The sequence below is a fragment of the Helianthus annuus genome, chromosome 9, assembly GCF_002127325.2.
Source record: "Helianthus annuus cultivar XRQ/B chromosome 9, HanXRQr2.0-SUNRISE, whole genome shotgun sequence".
Lineage (NCBI taxonomy): Eukaryota > Viridiplantae > Streptophyta > Magnoliopsida > Asterales > Asteraceae > Helianthus > Helianthus annuus.
Window position 1 is genome coordinate 118,296,661 of NC_035441.2, and position 13,772 is coordinate 118,310,432.

The 13,772-nt window shown below is 36.6% G+C and overlaps 1 protein-coding gene across 2 annotated transcripts; it reads left to right on the plus strand.

Moving 5' to 3' along the window:
* Positions 1-2,049: 2,049 nt before the first annotated feature.
* LOC110878331 (cysteine-rich receptor-like protein kinase 42) lies at positions 2,050-7,414 on the plus strand. Of its 2 annotated transcripts, XM_022126616.2 has the most exons (6): positions 2,062-2,985; positions 4,830-4,943; positions 5,022-5,372; positions 6,238-6,472; positions 6,562-6,706; positions 6,790-7,414. In XM_022126616.2, the coding sequence occupies exons 1-6, from the start codon at positions 2,187-2,189 to the stop codon at positions 7,168-7,170; spliced, it is 2,025 nt and encodes a 674-aa protein (XP_021982308.1). In that variant the 5' UTR covers positions 2,062-2,186; the 3' UTR covers positions 7,171-7,414. The 2 variants fall into 2 exon arrangements, with proteins under 2 accessions (XP_021982309.1, XP_021982308.1); XM_022126617.2 differs by lacking the exons at positions 6,562-6,706; positions 6,790-7,414 and having other exon boundaries at positions 2,050-2,985; positions 6,238-6,476.
* Positions 7,415-13,772: the final 6,358 nt, after the last annotated feature.

Below are 13,772 nucleotides of genomic sequence, written 5' to 3' on the forward strand. Positions count from 1 at the left end.
TTAACATAAAAAATATTAAAATTTTTTTTTTGAGGGTTTAGTTTTTAGCATTTCAGCATTTTAGCTTGGGGGTGGGGGAGGGGGGTTTAGGTTTTTTTTTTGGGGGGGGGGGGGGGTGGGGTGGGGGGGGGGTTAGGTTTTTTGGGGGTTTTAGTTTTTAGCATTTAGCTTGGGGGGGGTTAGGTTTTTTTTAGCTATTTTAGTTTGTGTTTACATTGGTTCTCGCATGAACCTTACCCTATATATATATATATATATATATATATATATATATATATATATATATATATATATATATATATATATATATATATATATATATATATATATATCACAAAACCCCCCAAAAAACCTAACCCACCCCCCCCCCTCCCCAAAAAAAAAAAAAAAAAAAAAACTAAACACCCACCACCACCCAAAAACCTAACCCCCTTCTCGGTAAAAAAAAAAAAAGAGTAAACTTCCGTTTTGCTCTATGTGATTTGATCACTTTAACGTTTTTGCTCCAAACCTTTAAAAATAGTCATTTTGCTCTCTGATGTTTCGGTTTTTTGCCTGTTTGCTCCCCGCCTCTAACTCCATCCAAATTGTTTGTGTTTCCATTTTGCTCCCCGCAGGGAGCAAACTGGCAACAAAACCAAAACATCAGGGAGTAAAATGGCTATTTTTAAAGGTTTGGGGCAAAACCGTTAAAGTGACCAAACCACAGGGAGCAAAACGGAAGTTTACTAAAAAAAAAATTGAGGGTTGAGGGGTTTAGGAGCCTTTGTATTTGATCATAAATCATACTTAGTGATTAATTGATTATAAGATTTTAGTGATTATGAAACATACAATCTAAAGAAGCCCTCAAATTTGTTTACAAGAATTTTATGCTATAATTCTCTGTGTGCAAAAGAACTCAATATTGTTTTGCTTATTGCAACAACCAAAAAAAATTAGTACAAAGTTTGAAGTCGTGTGGTTTCAATGAGGGGTAATAATACCCATTGCACCATATATATTTTGTTATTTGTATTAAGTAAATTATTTATATGGGTTATCATGCAAAAATTTACGAGGTCATTCGACTTTTGGTACCATAAATGACATAAATAAAATCTAGTGTTACCAGAACTCGATGTTCATATACACTGGACCCGCCTTGCCATCCAAATTAAATGTAAAAAACACATGCTTTTGGCTTATGCCATTTGTTGTAGTACTATCGTCCAGTCGATGTCATTACATTTAAGTGTGATGTTTACCTCAACTAAAATTTCCATAAATAGTATCATGAATTACCCATGTAAAACTCACTCTAAATTAACAAACTAAACAATCAAATTGTATTTGGATCGAACATGTCGATAACCAATCATGTTTGATCTCCCTCACTTAAAAAAAATATAACTTTTTTTTTCCTTCCTTAGAACACTTCTATCCACTTCAAAACTAGAAAGTTGGATTTCTTTATCAAATTGGAATAATGTCGTGTTAGGTGTATTTAAGTGCGTACTTGTTTTAATTCGATTTTCCATTCTCTCATGGTTTAGCGATCTCGGTCCGTCTTTAATTCAATTAAACATTTAAACCACATGTATTCCAATCTAACGAACACTAAGAAAGAGGGATATGGTCCCCTTTCCCTCACCTTCTCATCACCTCCACCTCACCACCTTCCTTTTTCCCTTCCTCTTCCCTATCAAGAAGAAATGATCACCCCATCCATCCCTTCCAATAATATTAATAGAGAGAGAGGGGGGTTGATCGGGACATACGGGGGCGAGTGGTGTTCCTCGACAGGAAAACCATCATTATCAGCTCCCCGATTACTCTCCCAATACCACACCCACTCGTCTAATCCATTTATTTGTTTCTTTCTTTTTCTTACAACTAAACAACATTCAATTAATCACTCAAAAACAATTTGAAAAAAAAGGCAACACAAGTTAACAAAGGTATGAAAACACACACAAAAAAAGCCGCCCATTTCAAAGGAGTAAACTTAAATCAATCTTCCCTATGCGTTGGCATCACTCATCACTCAGCAGTCATCAAGAGAGAGAAAACGAGCGTGAAACCCCCCACAAAAAAACCGTGTGAAACCGGCTCTTAACCTTTGACTCCACCTACACATTCTTCACTCCATTTAAACCCCCACCCCACCCACATAATCACATGATCACCACCCCCACAAACAAAACATGTTCACCGGAAAATCAAGATCCAACAATCTCTCAACAACATGGGTAAAAATCTCAATCTTATTCCTCCTAACTCTTTCAACCCCCACCGTTAACTCCGACTCACGTGCCACTCCCGCCGGCAACCTCACGTGCGGGACCGGTCGAGCAACAACCGTAGGATTCATCCCAACATTCGTACGAGCAATGGAACGACTCTCCAGCAACCTCAACAACTCCAACAACAACTTCGCCGTAACAAACGTAACCGAACCCAACTCACCCCCGTTTTTCGCCTTAATCCAATGCCACCGTGATCTTTCCCGCACCGACTGTCTCGTCTGCTACGCCGTCAGCCGTACCGCCGTCCCCGCCTGCCTTCCTCGTACCTCCGGCAGAATCTTCCTCGACGGATGCTTCGTTCGGTACGATAATTACAGTTTCTTTCAAGAAGCTGTGGACCCAGTTACAGATGCCAGAAATTGTAGTAGTTCCAGTTTGGTGGGTGATAATAATAACAATAATAATAATTGGGGTGATTTTAATAGGAGTGTGGGGGAATTGGTGGAGAATGTGACGAAATTAGCGGTGAATAATAGTGGGTTTGGGGTTTTAGGGGTGAATGGGGTGTATGGGTTGGCACAGTGTTGGGAGAGTTTGAGTAAGGAGGAGTGTAGGGAGTGTTTGGATAAGGGGAAAAGGGAGGTGGTGGGGTGTTTGCCAAGTAGAGAAGGGAGGAGTATGAATGCTGGGTGCTTTTTGAGGTATTCTACACATAAGTTTTACAATGATGGTGAAGATGCTGGTGGGGGTACTTCTGGTAATTCACTTGTTCCTTTTTTTTCTTCTTACAATCATCTGTTTTTTTTTAACCAAAAAAAGTGGTTTTGTTTATGGGTTTTGTTTTGTGAATCAAGATCATCTGGTTTTTCTGCAAAAAGTAGTTGTGGTTTTTGTTTTTTTGTTTTTCTTTTTAATCAAGGGTGGGTTTTTAGATTCTGTTTATGGGTTTCTATGTTTCTTGAATTTTGATGAGTTTTCTGTGTTTTTTTTTTTTTTTTTTAATTTTGTTGCAAATGGATTAGGTTTTTGGATCAGTTTGGCAACATTGTTATATCTTTTTTGAATTCAACTGTGATCCCAATGCCCAGAAGATTCTATTTTAGTTTAATATGATTGTGTTTTATGATCTCATGCTTGTTCATCATTTTGCACTTTTGACATCATAATAAATTAATAATATTGGATGTTAGGAAAAGCAGGTAAACGGACATGTTTATACTTTACTTGTAATTGGTGGCTGGCAAATGAGATCTCGGGTTTGAATCCAGTTTTCAATGGTTACATTATCGATTGATCTCATTTCCATTGGTTAACACTTAGGGGCTGTTTCTTTCAGCTTTTAGTGGTTCAGACCTGTTACTAGTTCAACACTTATTGGTTTAAAGTTTTTGTTTCACAAGTAGATGTCTGAATGGTTTAGACATTTGCCTCTGAATGGTTAAGCATTATACTGAGTCTGAATGGTTAAGACCTCTTATCTGAATATATCAGACATTTGCCTCTGAATGGTTAAGCATTATACTGGTTCTTAATGGTTCAGACCTTTTACTGGTTCAACACTTACCCATTCAGAATTTGCCAAACAACCCCTTAGCAGGATATCAGTGGGGCCGCATGAGTTTTTCGGTGACGGTTTCTCATGGTAACAAGAAAAAAATCTTTTAAAATTGATTTTGGAACAACAAAGGGCAAACTAGAAGTGAACATAAAATATTTTGCTGTTTGTGTGATTTGTTCTGGATTGTGATATGTTTTCGTTTGATTTCTTTTTAATATTTTATGAACATTTTGTATTTCAAGTCTTTTATTACCTTTTTTTTTTGTTTTCGTGGCAAGTTGTGCTCAAGATTCTCAAGATTGGCCAATTTTCAAATATAATTGCCTCTGTTTCTTTTTTGACTTTTTCCAAGTTCAAACTTCAAACATTGTAGATTTCAAACTCATAATCAATATGGGTATCTTCAATATTCAGTTCCAATATTTTTTTCATTATTATTATTATTGTAACATGTTATAGTTTTAACATGATAACCCTTTTTATAAATCTAAACTATAACATGTCCTTACAAATAATTGAACTCAAATGATTTGATACTCAAAAGTCAAAAGTCAAACGTTTTTTGGGCTTATGAACCTCCATGTGCGTGGTTGTTTGGTTTTGTTTAAATTATTAGACTCAGATCAATTGAAATATTGGTGTTTGTTCTAGTTAACCTACCTGGAGAATTTCCAAATTTATTTTGTTGACTTTTGGTCTTTGACCATATCTTTATTCTCTTTTTGTTAGGTTGTTTGATATTCCATAAAAATTTAAACAGGATTTTATTCTCAATCAATTATATTAACTGTATATTTTTTTTAATTTAAAAATCGTTTTCGATGGTTTAACCTTGAGAGTGATCAAAATAACATAATGTTTTTTTTACCATAAGACGAATCTTCTATATCATGGCTCCTCGTGTTTGAACGGGTCAGGAAGTCTTAGAACATCGTTTTTGTTAACTTTTTAAGAACGGTTTCGTGACCAGGAACATTGACTTTTTTGGTCTTTGGTTAGAGGGTATAATGGTAAATTTAACTCCTAATTATCCATGTTTTCAGGGCTTTCTAGTCCAGGAGCCAAAGTAGCTGTTGTATTGGCTGCGGTTGCTTTCCTCATGATCACATCTTTTGCTGGTTATGCAGCGTATATAAGAATATCAAAGATTAGAGAAGGTAAACTTCAATCTTATTTCTCAACCGAAATTAACAGAAAATCAACCGGATAATTAAAATCTTGACTTGCATTTACAGAGCGGAAAAACATGGGAATGCTATCGAATTCGTTTAACAAGTCCGGATTGAAGTACAAATACGAAACGCTCGAGAAAGCGACAAATTACTTTGATAATTCAAATAAGTTAGGTCAAGGGGGAGCGGGTTCAGTCTACAAAGGAACTCTTCCGAATGGAGATGTTGTCGCGGTGAAACGATTGTTTTTCAATACGCGACAATGGGTGGACGAGTTCTTTAATGAAGTCAATTTGATCAGTGCAATTGAACACAAGAATCTTGTCAAGCTTTTGGCGTGTAGTATCGAAGGCCCCGAGAGTCTTTTGGTTTATGAATATGTTCCAAATAAGAGCCTTGATCATTTCCTTTTCGGTAATTTCTTTATCTTTTAACTTTGTTAATTAGTTTTTTTACCAGCATTTTTATAACCGGACCGGTCATCGAGCCTGATGCCTTATCGGTCCACTTGCGGGACATGTTTCACAAATTGGATTACATTATAAATGATCTAAAGTTTAAAAAATATATGCATATATACACCTAGTTTAAAACAAAACATGAAATAATTTAGAGTAAACTGCCATTTTGGTCCCTGTGGTTTGGTCAATTTTGCCACTTTAGTCCCAAACTCAAACTTTTTGCATCTGGGTCCCTGTGGTTTCAGTTTTATTGCCATTTTGCTCCAAAAATGAAATCAGGTCATATTTGTCTTATAAGATCCTGTTATTTTGTCATTTTCCGCAGGGGCAAAATGATCATTTCTTAAATACCATATTTTATAAGACAAATATGACCTGATTTGCCCCTGAGGAAAATGACAAAATTGCAGGATTTTATAAGACAATTATGACCTGATTTCATTTTTTGACCAAAATGGCAATAAAACTGAAACCACAGGGACCCAGATGCAAAATGTTTGAGTTTTGGACTAAAATGGCAAAAGTAAGCAAACCACAGGGACCAAAATGGCAGTTTACTCAATAATTTATTTTGGTGTGGATTTGCAATGTTAACCGAAATAAACAAAATATGGTGCTACGATAGTAAATTAATCGGTAAATGAATCGGTTTTTAACCACCTTGAATGCCACATGTCCAGCGAAAGCTACGTTTTCCCTGATCCAATTGGTTAGCAGGGTATTGGTGGGGGTTCTGTGAGTTTTCCGGTAATGGGTTCTCACGGTTTACTGTAAAACATATGGGACGTCTTCAATATGATTGAATTCTTTCATTGCAGACAAGGATAAAGTACAGATTTTAAGCTGGAAGCAGAGGATGGCGGTGATTCTAGGAACAGCCGAAGGGTTAGTTTATCTTCATGGAGGGTGTCATGTAAGAATTATCCATCGGGACATTAAAAGCAGCAACATTCTTCTTGACAAAGATTTTTCTCCTAAGATCGCGGATTTTGGTCTCGTGAGAACTTTCGGGGCTGATAGGAGTCATCTTACCACCGGAATCGCTGGAACTTTGTAAGGAAACCTGTCTAAATTTTCTCATTAACATGTTTTTTTTTGCAGATTAATGACCTTTTTTTTCGTGAACATGTCAATAATTTCAGAGGTTATATGGCACCTGAATACATAGTCCGAGGACAACTTACCGAAAAAGCCGATGTTTTTAGTTTTGGAGTCGTGGTTCTTGAAATCGCGTGTGGTAAAAGAAACAATGCCTTTGTAGAAGATACCGGCTCGCTTTTGCAAACCGTACGTCTTAAAAACCGAAAAAGTTTTCAATCTTTTTAACTCATTGCATTGTTTTAATCTCGTTTCGACTGATCACCAAACAGGTTTGGAAGCTATACAAAGAAGGCGTTGTGTCGGAAGCCATCGATCCGTTACTAAAAGGTGAATTTCCCGAGCACGAAGCGTTGGAAGTGATGCAGATCGGGCTTCTGTGCACACAAGCGTCTGCGGCCTTACGGCCATCAATGCCCGAAGTGGTCGAGTTTTTGACGACAAAACCCGAAGACCGGCAGACCCCAATCCCGATCCCGCATCAACCGCCATTTTTAAATGCTCGGTCTCTCATGTCTCAAGGGCTAACCAACTCGACTTCTGGCCCGTTGACCAAGGTCGGTTTGTCGTTTACAAACACCAACACATCACGGTCGTCTACTACGCCAAGCTCAGAATGGCCGTTACGAATCGATGAATTGAGCTCGAGTTAGCTCTTTTTTTCGGCCCATAAGTTTATATTGAAAAAAAAAAGAGAGGATTTTTTTTTATTGGATTTGAGGGTAAATCTTGTGAGGGGTTTGGGGGGAACTTGTGCATATTCTATGACAAAGTCTAGGTTCACATTTTCTTGTTTTTTGATTATTTTTTCTTATGCAAATATTTAGCATATCTTTGTAAGGGAGTTTTGTGAATTTTATTAAGAAATTAATCTAATAAAAAGTTTGGTTATGTTTATATTTCTTTGGTTGTCTATATAAAATTTAAAGGAACATGTTTTTAGCCTCTAATCTCTTGACATCCAAAGCATTAATAAAGTCGTATATGTATTTTCCAATGATATTATTTTAGTTATGAAATTATTAATTTCTTTGACAAATGTTTTAGAAAAATTAAAACAAAAGTATACATCTACACATACTTCACATTTGCACTCTATGTAATACTTTTGACGTAAGTCAAAGGATCATCCAATTAATTCATTTATCCTTTTGTTCATATTTCCCTAATACTCTATGTCCGTCGCCCCATTACGGGTGAATATATGTTCGATTTTCTGGTCGGTTGTAAATGAGGCGATCGGCTTGGCTCGGTGAGAAAACGAGGCATGCATGAGCAAAGGTTCGCTCAAATCGGCTCAGTTAATGGACATCCCTAGTTTATCCTTGTTTGAAACAAAATTATAAATAAAGGAGACTAAAATCAAAATTATACATGAATTAATATTATTAAATGATCACCCCTTAAAAAAAGTATCCTTTTTGACTAAATAAAAATCTTTTTTGTAAAGTGGCTATGTGCATGTGTAATCATGCGCACGTTAACTTCTCTTTCAATCTTTTAAAGATATGGATTTAATGGGTCAAGTTATTCTACAAAGGCTTCTAATTGTAAGAAGTGTAAGAAGGATTTATAGAGTGACAAGTGTCCAATAACCTAAAACTAAACCCACTACATCACCACCAAAAACCTAAACACCCACCCCCACCCCACCCCACCACCACCCAAAAACCTAACCCCCCCCCCCCCCCACCAAAAAACCTAAACCCCCCACATCCCCCCCCCCCCCCCCCCCCGGCAAAAAAAAAAAACAAAAAAAAAAAAAACTATACCTCACCAAAAAACCCCCAAAAAACCTAAACCCCCCCCCACCCCCCAAAAACCTAAAAAAAACCTAACCCCCCCCCCCCACCCCCACCCAAAAACCTAAACCCCCACCCCCCACGTACCCCCTCGGCAAAAAAAAAAATATTTTTTTTAGGATAGGTGATGTGTGTGTGGGGGGGGGGGGGTGGGGGTTTAGGTTTTTGGTGGTGGTGGATGTTTAAGGTTTTTTTTTTTTTTTAGTAGGGTTTTTTTGTGTAGTGGGTGTTTTTAGGTTATTGGACACTTGTCACTCTATAAATCCTTCTTACACTTCTTACAATTAGAATCTTTTGTATTTGATCCTAATCCTGGATTTAGTTATTAGTTATATTTTAATTTAACCTTATCAATTGAGTAATGACTTATGGCCATAAGGTACCATGTTACTATTTGGGAAAATGTAGTTCTAGTATTTATGCAATGATTTTTTATTTAGAAGATGATCTTCTAAGTTTAAGTTAAGTATTAGGTTTATCTTTTAATAATATCAATAGTTCCTTTTTTTTTTCTGCGAATAAGATTTAGAAATCTGCCAATATTGAGAGGCAATATGTTCATATTGTTTTAGAACACTTTGAAGTTGATGAAAATTTCTGATTTATTTACTATGTGACTTTAGATGTGGTTCATGACTGTTTGCCATGTTTACACCTAAAATCACGATAACGAAGATAATATTACTTATATAAATAAAATATAAGGAAAAAACCCTTGTATCATATTATATAAACACCTATTGTTATAACACCCTTAGCATGTACTTCTATTCTCTAATCTTTACCTTTTTCAATTACTTCACTTGTTTTGTTTGGTCCATATTTTAACTGTTTGGTTTTTTAATGTTTAATTAATGTTGATGTTTTAGAATGCAAGACATGAACATACGAGTTTTTGTATTTAGTAACTGGAACAAATTTTTATACTTTATTGTTAATAAAAAAAGTGTGTAGTTTATAGTGTGTGACCAGATAGACAGATATGCATATTATATCATCTTCACCACCATCCTTACCATCAGAAACACCCACCTCACCTTCATTTTTTTTTTATTAAAATTGAATATTAATCCCCTAAATCATGATCAAAAAACAATACCAAGTTGTTCAAAACCACACAAAATCATAAATTTATAATCACAAATGGAACACTGATTGAGATGTAAAGCAAGAAACCTGCAAAGTGTGTTTTCATCGTTCAAAATTACAAGTTTGAAACGACTTCAGCAGTGAAAAGATTGTTTGGGAAATTTAGTGAAAAAGAGTTCTTTTCACAAAGTATGAAAGTGTATTTTCGCCGGACAAACATATTGATATTATACTTTATGTAAATATATATAAGTACTTTTTACTAGGTTTGTGTTCCATGCTGTGAGTTTTTCATAACGAACCAAACCACGTTCAAATCAGATCTAAGATGAACGAGATATTCATGTTTGAAGTTGAGACATGAAAGCCGTGAAAGCTGCAAAAAAAGAAAAGTTGGAAAGGAGTGAAAATTTAGAATCTTGTGCCTCATAGATGGAGATAATAACACGGAGTGGATTATATATGTGAGCCCTTCTTTCTTATTTTTTTTCCTAGAGCCATACACCAATTGGTTCGCGAAGGGTGCTACCCCTTAACTCGCAAACGCAAGCGTGCGCCTGGGCGAAATGTGGCGTACTTTGCACTCATTAGTTGTTCTAGCCATGAATGGTTCACTAATCAGTTTTTTCTGGTCAGTAGTTCCACGGATCAGGCGGTTCAGATTAGTTGTTTCTCGATCAGTTATTTTTGCACAGTCTAGTATTTTAAGCTGAAAAAGAATTCAATCTGTAATCAAACATTTAAACCGAGTAAAATACATTGAAGACGTTCAGTCACATTTAATTTTTGTTCAAATCTTGACAGAACTGTTTCAACTCAACTCACCTATGTTTTTGTCACATCCCTAATTTCCACGTGTCACCGGTGGGCCCGGTGGGGGATTAACGTGACGTAGTTGATATCATTATAGTCAAACAACACAAATTATAATGCACAGCGGAAGCAAAGATAGATTCATTTCAACTTAATTTATTGTAATATTCGAGTATCACAAAATGTCGAAATAGAATCCACAGGCAGAATCAAATAAAAAGGAAACTTCATTTCAACAGACTTCATGCATCCTAAGCTTGCGAGACTTCTATGGATGCTTAAGGAGTGACCAGCCTATTACGCGTAGTACCTGCACTTAGTCTTTTTGGAAAATACGTCAGTTTACACTGGTAAATACAATTCAACTGACTCATTTTGAAAATGTTTAAAATTGATTTAAATGCCCGTGGCATAAAACTTTTTATAACTTGGGATAATTATTTGCTTAATAATCTTGTAAAAGAATTACATGTTCGTTCTGCGTTCGGTAGCCTGGGTCATGTCGGGTTAAAGATTAATAGACACACCACTTAATATAATTCCGCCGCGAGACTTCTCTCGTACCGATGATTATACATGTTGTACAACACTACGGGTGTACGCCTACACCCGAGTGCTAAGGTCGTGGCCATTCTTTGAATGATGCCAAGGATATCCGGGACATGGTCATTAAGCCCCCAAAGGCGTTAAACAAACAAAACAGCATTTTCAAACGGGTTAATTTGACTGCACATAACCAAGTCCGGTTAAGGTCAATTCCCCGACCAAGCGGTATTTTATATACCGTACCCCAAGCCCGTATAGGGAAAATAAGTTAAACGTATTTACCTGAGCAAAGTATAAACCAAATATAACGAGTGCACGTAGCTTTTACTGGGCTCCTAGATCTGGAAATTAAGGTTTTAATAACCTATTAGAATCCTAACAGGTCTTAAGCTTAGACCGGTTAGTTTTATATAAAGATTACGGTTTTAAACGCACAATAAGGCGAAGACCGTTTTAGAATGTAGTTTAGGCTCAAAATAATTTATTTATCATAATAAATCAGTAGAAATTGGTTTGAGGTCAAAAGGATTTGTAAAACTCATTTTATGGCTAAAAAGGGCAAAACCGGCATAAACCGAATAAATCTTAGAACCCTAAGTTATGCTCAGCCTAAAAATAAATAAAAATCTCCAAAAATCCCAAAATATTATTTTATAACAGTGGGTAAAAAGTTTGGTATAAAAATTTGGGTTTTGATAGGCTATACGTAATTTACGCCATTTAATTAGTAAAGAAGCTCTTAATTACGCTATTGAGCATAACTTTTAATCTAGACCTCAAACTGACTTCAAATTTTGGGTGCAAGTTTATAATTCAGTAGCTAAAGTGCCTACCCTTTTACATTTTCAAAAACCACGTTTTAAGGTCAAATGGGCATAATGGTCAACATATAAGCGATTAACGGAAACATGCATGTGAAAAGGATATCTCATGAACCAAGTTGTATAATCTCAGAGAGTTATACTAACATGTAAATAGGTTCAAAAGAAGCTCTAAGGAAATCCTAATCTTGGCTTAAACGGGTCAGAACTGAAAGTCAAAGCAGAAGTCAAACTTTGCGACTTTCGGTTCCAAACCGAGCCTAAACTGAAAATTGTCGAGTTAAACATGTTGGAACATGTTCTTACATTAATTACCAAGTCATTTTAATGATTAAACAGGTTGCATGCATCCTACATTGCTAATTATGTATTAATTCGCAAATAACCTTTCTGTTGACTTTTTATAATAAGCTTTGACTCGACAATTAACATAGTTAGAGTGGGAATCTGGAAATACCCTTTTAAGGGTTTGTTACCCACATAATTACCTACTTAAAGGTACTTTTAATTCGTGATTTGACAGAGCACATTTTAATTAATCACGAAGTCAAACCTTAATTACGACGGTTTGACTTTTAGCTAATTAACTAAGCTAAAACGAATTAGGAAGGGTTAAGGACACTTACAAGAGTCCTAATTGAGATTAGAGAGCCTAAGGATGAGTGCTTGCTGACCAGAGAGCTCCAGAGAGTATATTTGTGAACTTTGCAAATGAATGCCCAAATGTTCACAACATTCATCTCTTTATATAGCATTCTTGATCTCATAAGATGATGCCACAAGAGCCTATGCATGCTCCTTGATCATCACAACTGTCCCTAGTGCATGAAAACCCATTTGTTCAGCCCCTGGTATCAGTTTACAGGCCACAAAGTCGGTTAACAGGTCTGACTGGCAGTTGTGCATGGAATTCTGTTACTGGGAGTCTGATGCGGCCCGCTTGGGGTTACCAGGGATTCTCACGCGGGCCGCCTGACCTGTCTGATCAGTCAACAAGTTTTCAAACTTTGCACTTTCAGTCCCTGGTCCTTTGTAACGTGGTTTTAAGTCCTTAAATTGCATTTTTGACCTCTTAACCTTATTTTTAAGGGCCTTGGGACTTTTACTAACTTGGTTAAGTCCTTGACCAACCTTGTAACCACTCATAAGGCCATAGAATTCAATGTTGACGCTTTTAACCCCTCGAACACGAATTTGATCATAACTTTCTCATACGATGACGAAACTTTATGAAATTTTAACCACATAATCTAGTGAGTATATTTTACCGTTACAAAGCTTCGGGTCTGCCAAAAGGTCACTCAGAGGTATACTTTGCACATGTTGACACTTTTAGCCCCTGTAGTTTGTAATTCCTCACTTTCTTTCATTTTTGCTTCGTATGATCCATGATTTATTCGTTGGGAGGTATAAACATTATGTAGGGCTATTTAGAATATATTTATCCATTGTTGACACTTTGGACCCTTATATTCACATAGTTTCCCCGTTTGTCAACTTTAGTCCCTCCAAAGTATTCTTTCTCACGTTTAGAGCTTATGACACGTGTTTATACTTTATTGGACACAAATTTTCAAGGTGTTACATCCTAACCCCCTTAAAAGAAATCTCGTCCTCGAGATTTAAGGAAACAGATGAGGGTATTTCTCTTTCATTGAGGATTCTAGCTCCCACGTGTATTCAGGACCTCTGCGGGCGTCCTACTTCACCTTGACAATAGGCACAAGCTTTCTCCGAAGCTTCTTTACCTGTCGATCCTCAATCGACACAGGTTTTTCCACAAATTTTAAGCTCTCGTCTATATGCACATCTGTGTGTGGTATGACTAGCGACTCATCGGCTAGACATTTCTTCAGATTGCAGACGTGAAATACATTATGAATACCATCGAGCTCTTCAGGTAAGTTTAACTTGTAAGCCACTGATCCTACACATTTGATGATTTCGAATGGTCCTATATACCTTGGGCTTAACTTACCTTTCTTGCCAAATCGCATCACCCCTTTCCAAGGTGATACTTTGAGCAAAACTTTATCGCCGACCTCAAACTTGAGAGGTTTTCGCCTTTCATCCGCATAGCTCTTCTGCCTGTCTCGAGCAGCTTTCAGGCGGTCGCGAATTTGGAAAATCTTGTCCGTTGTCTCGAAGACTAAGTCAGGACCTGATAATTGCGTATCTCCCACT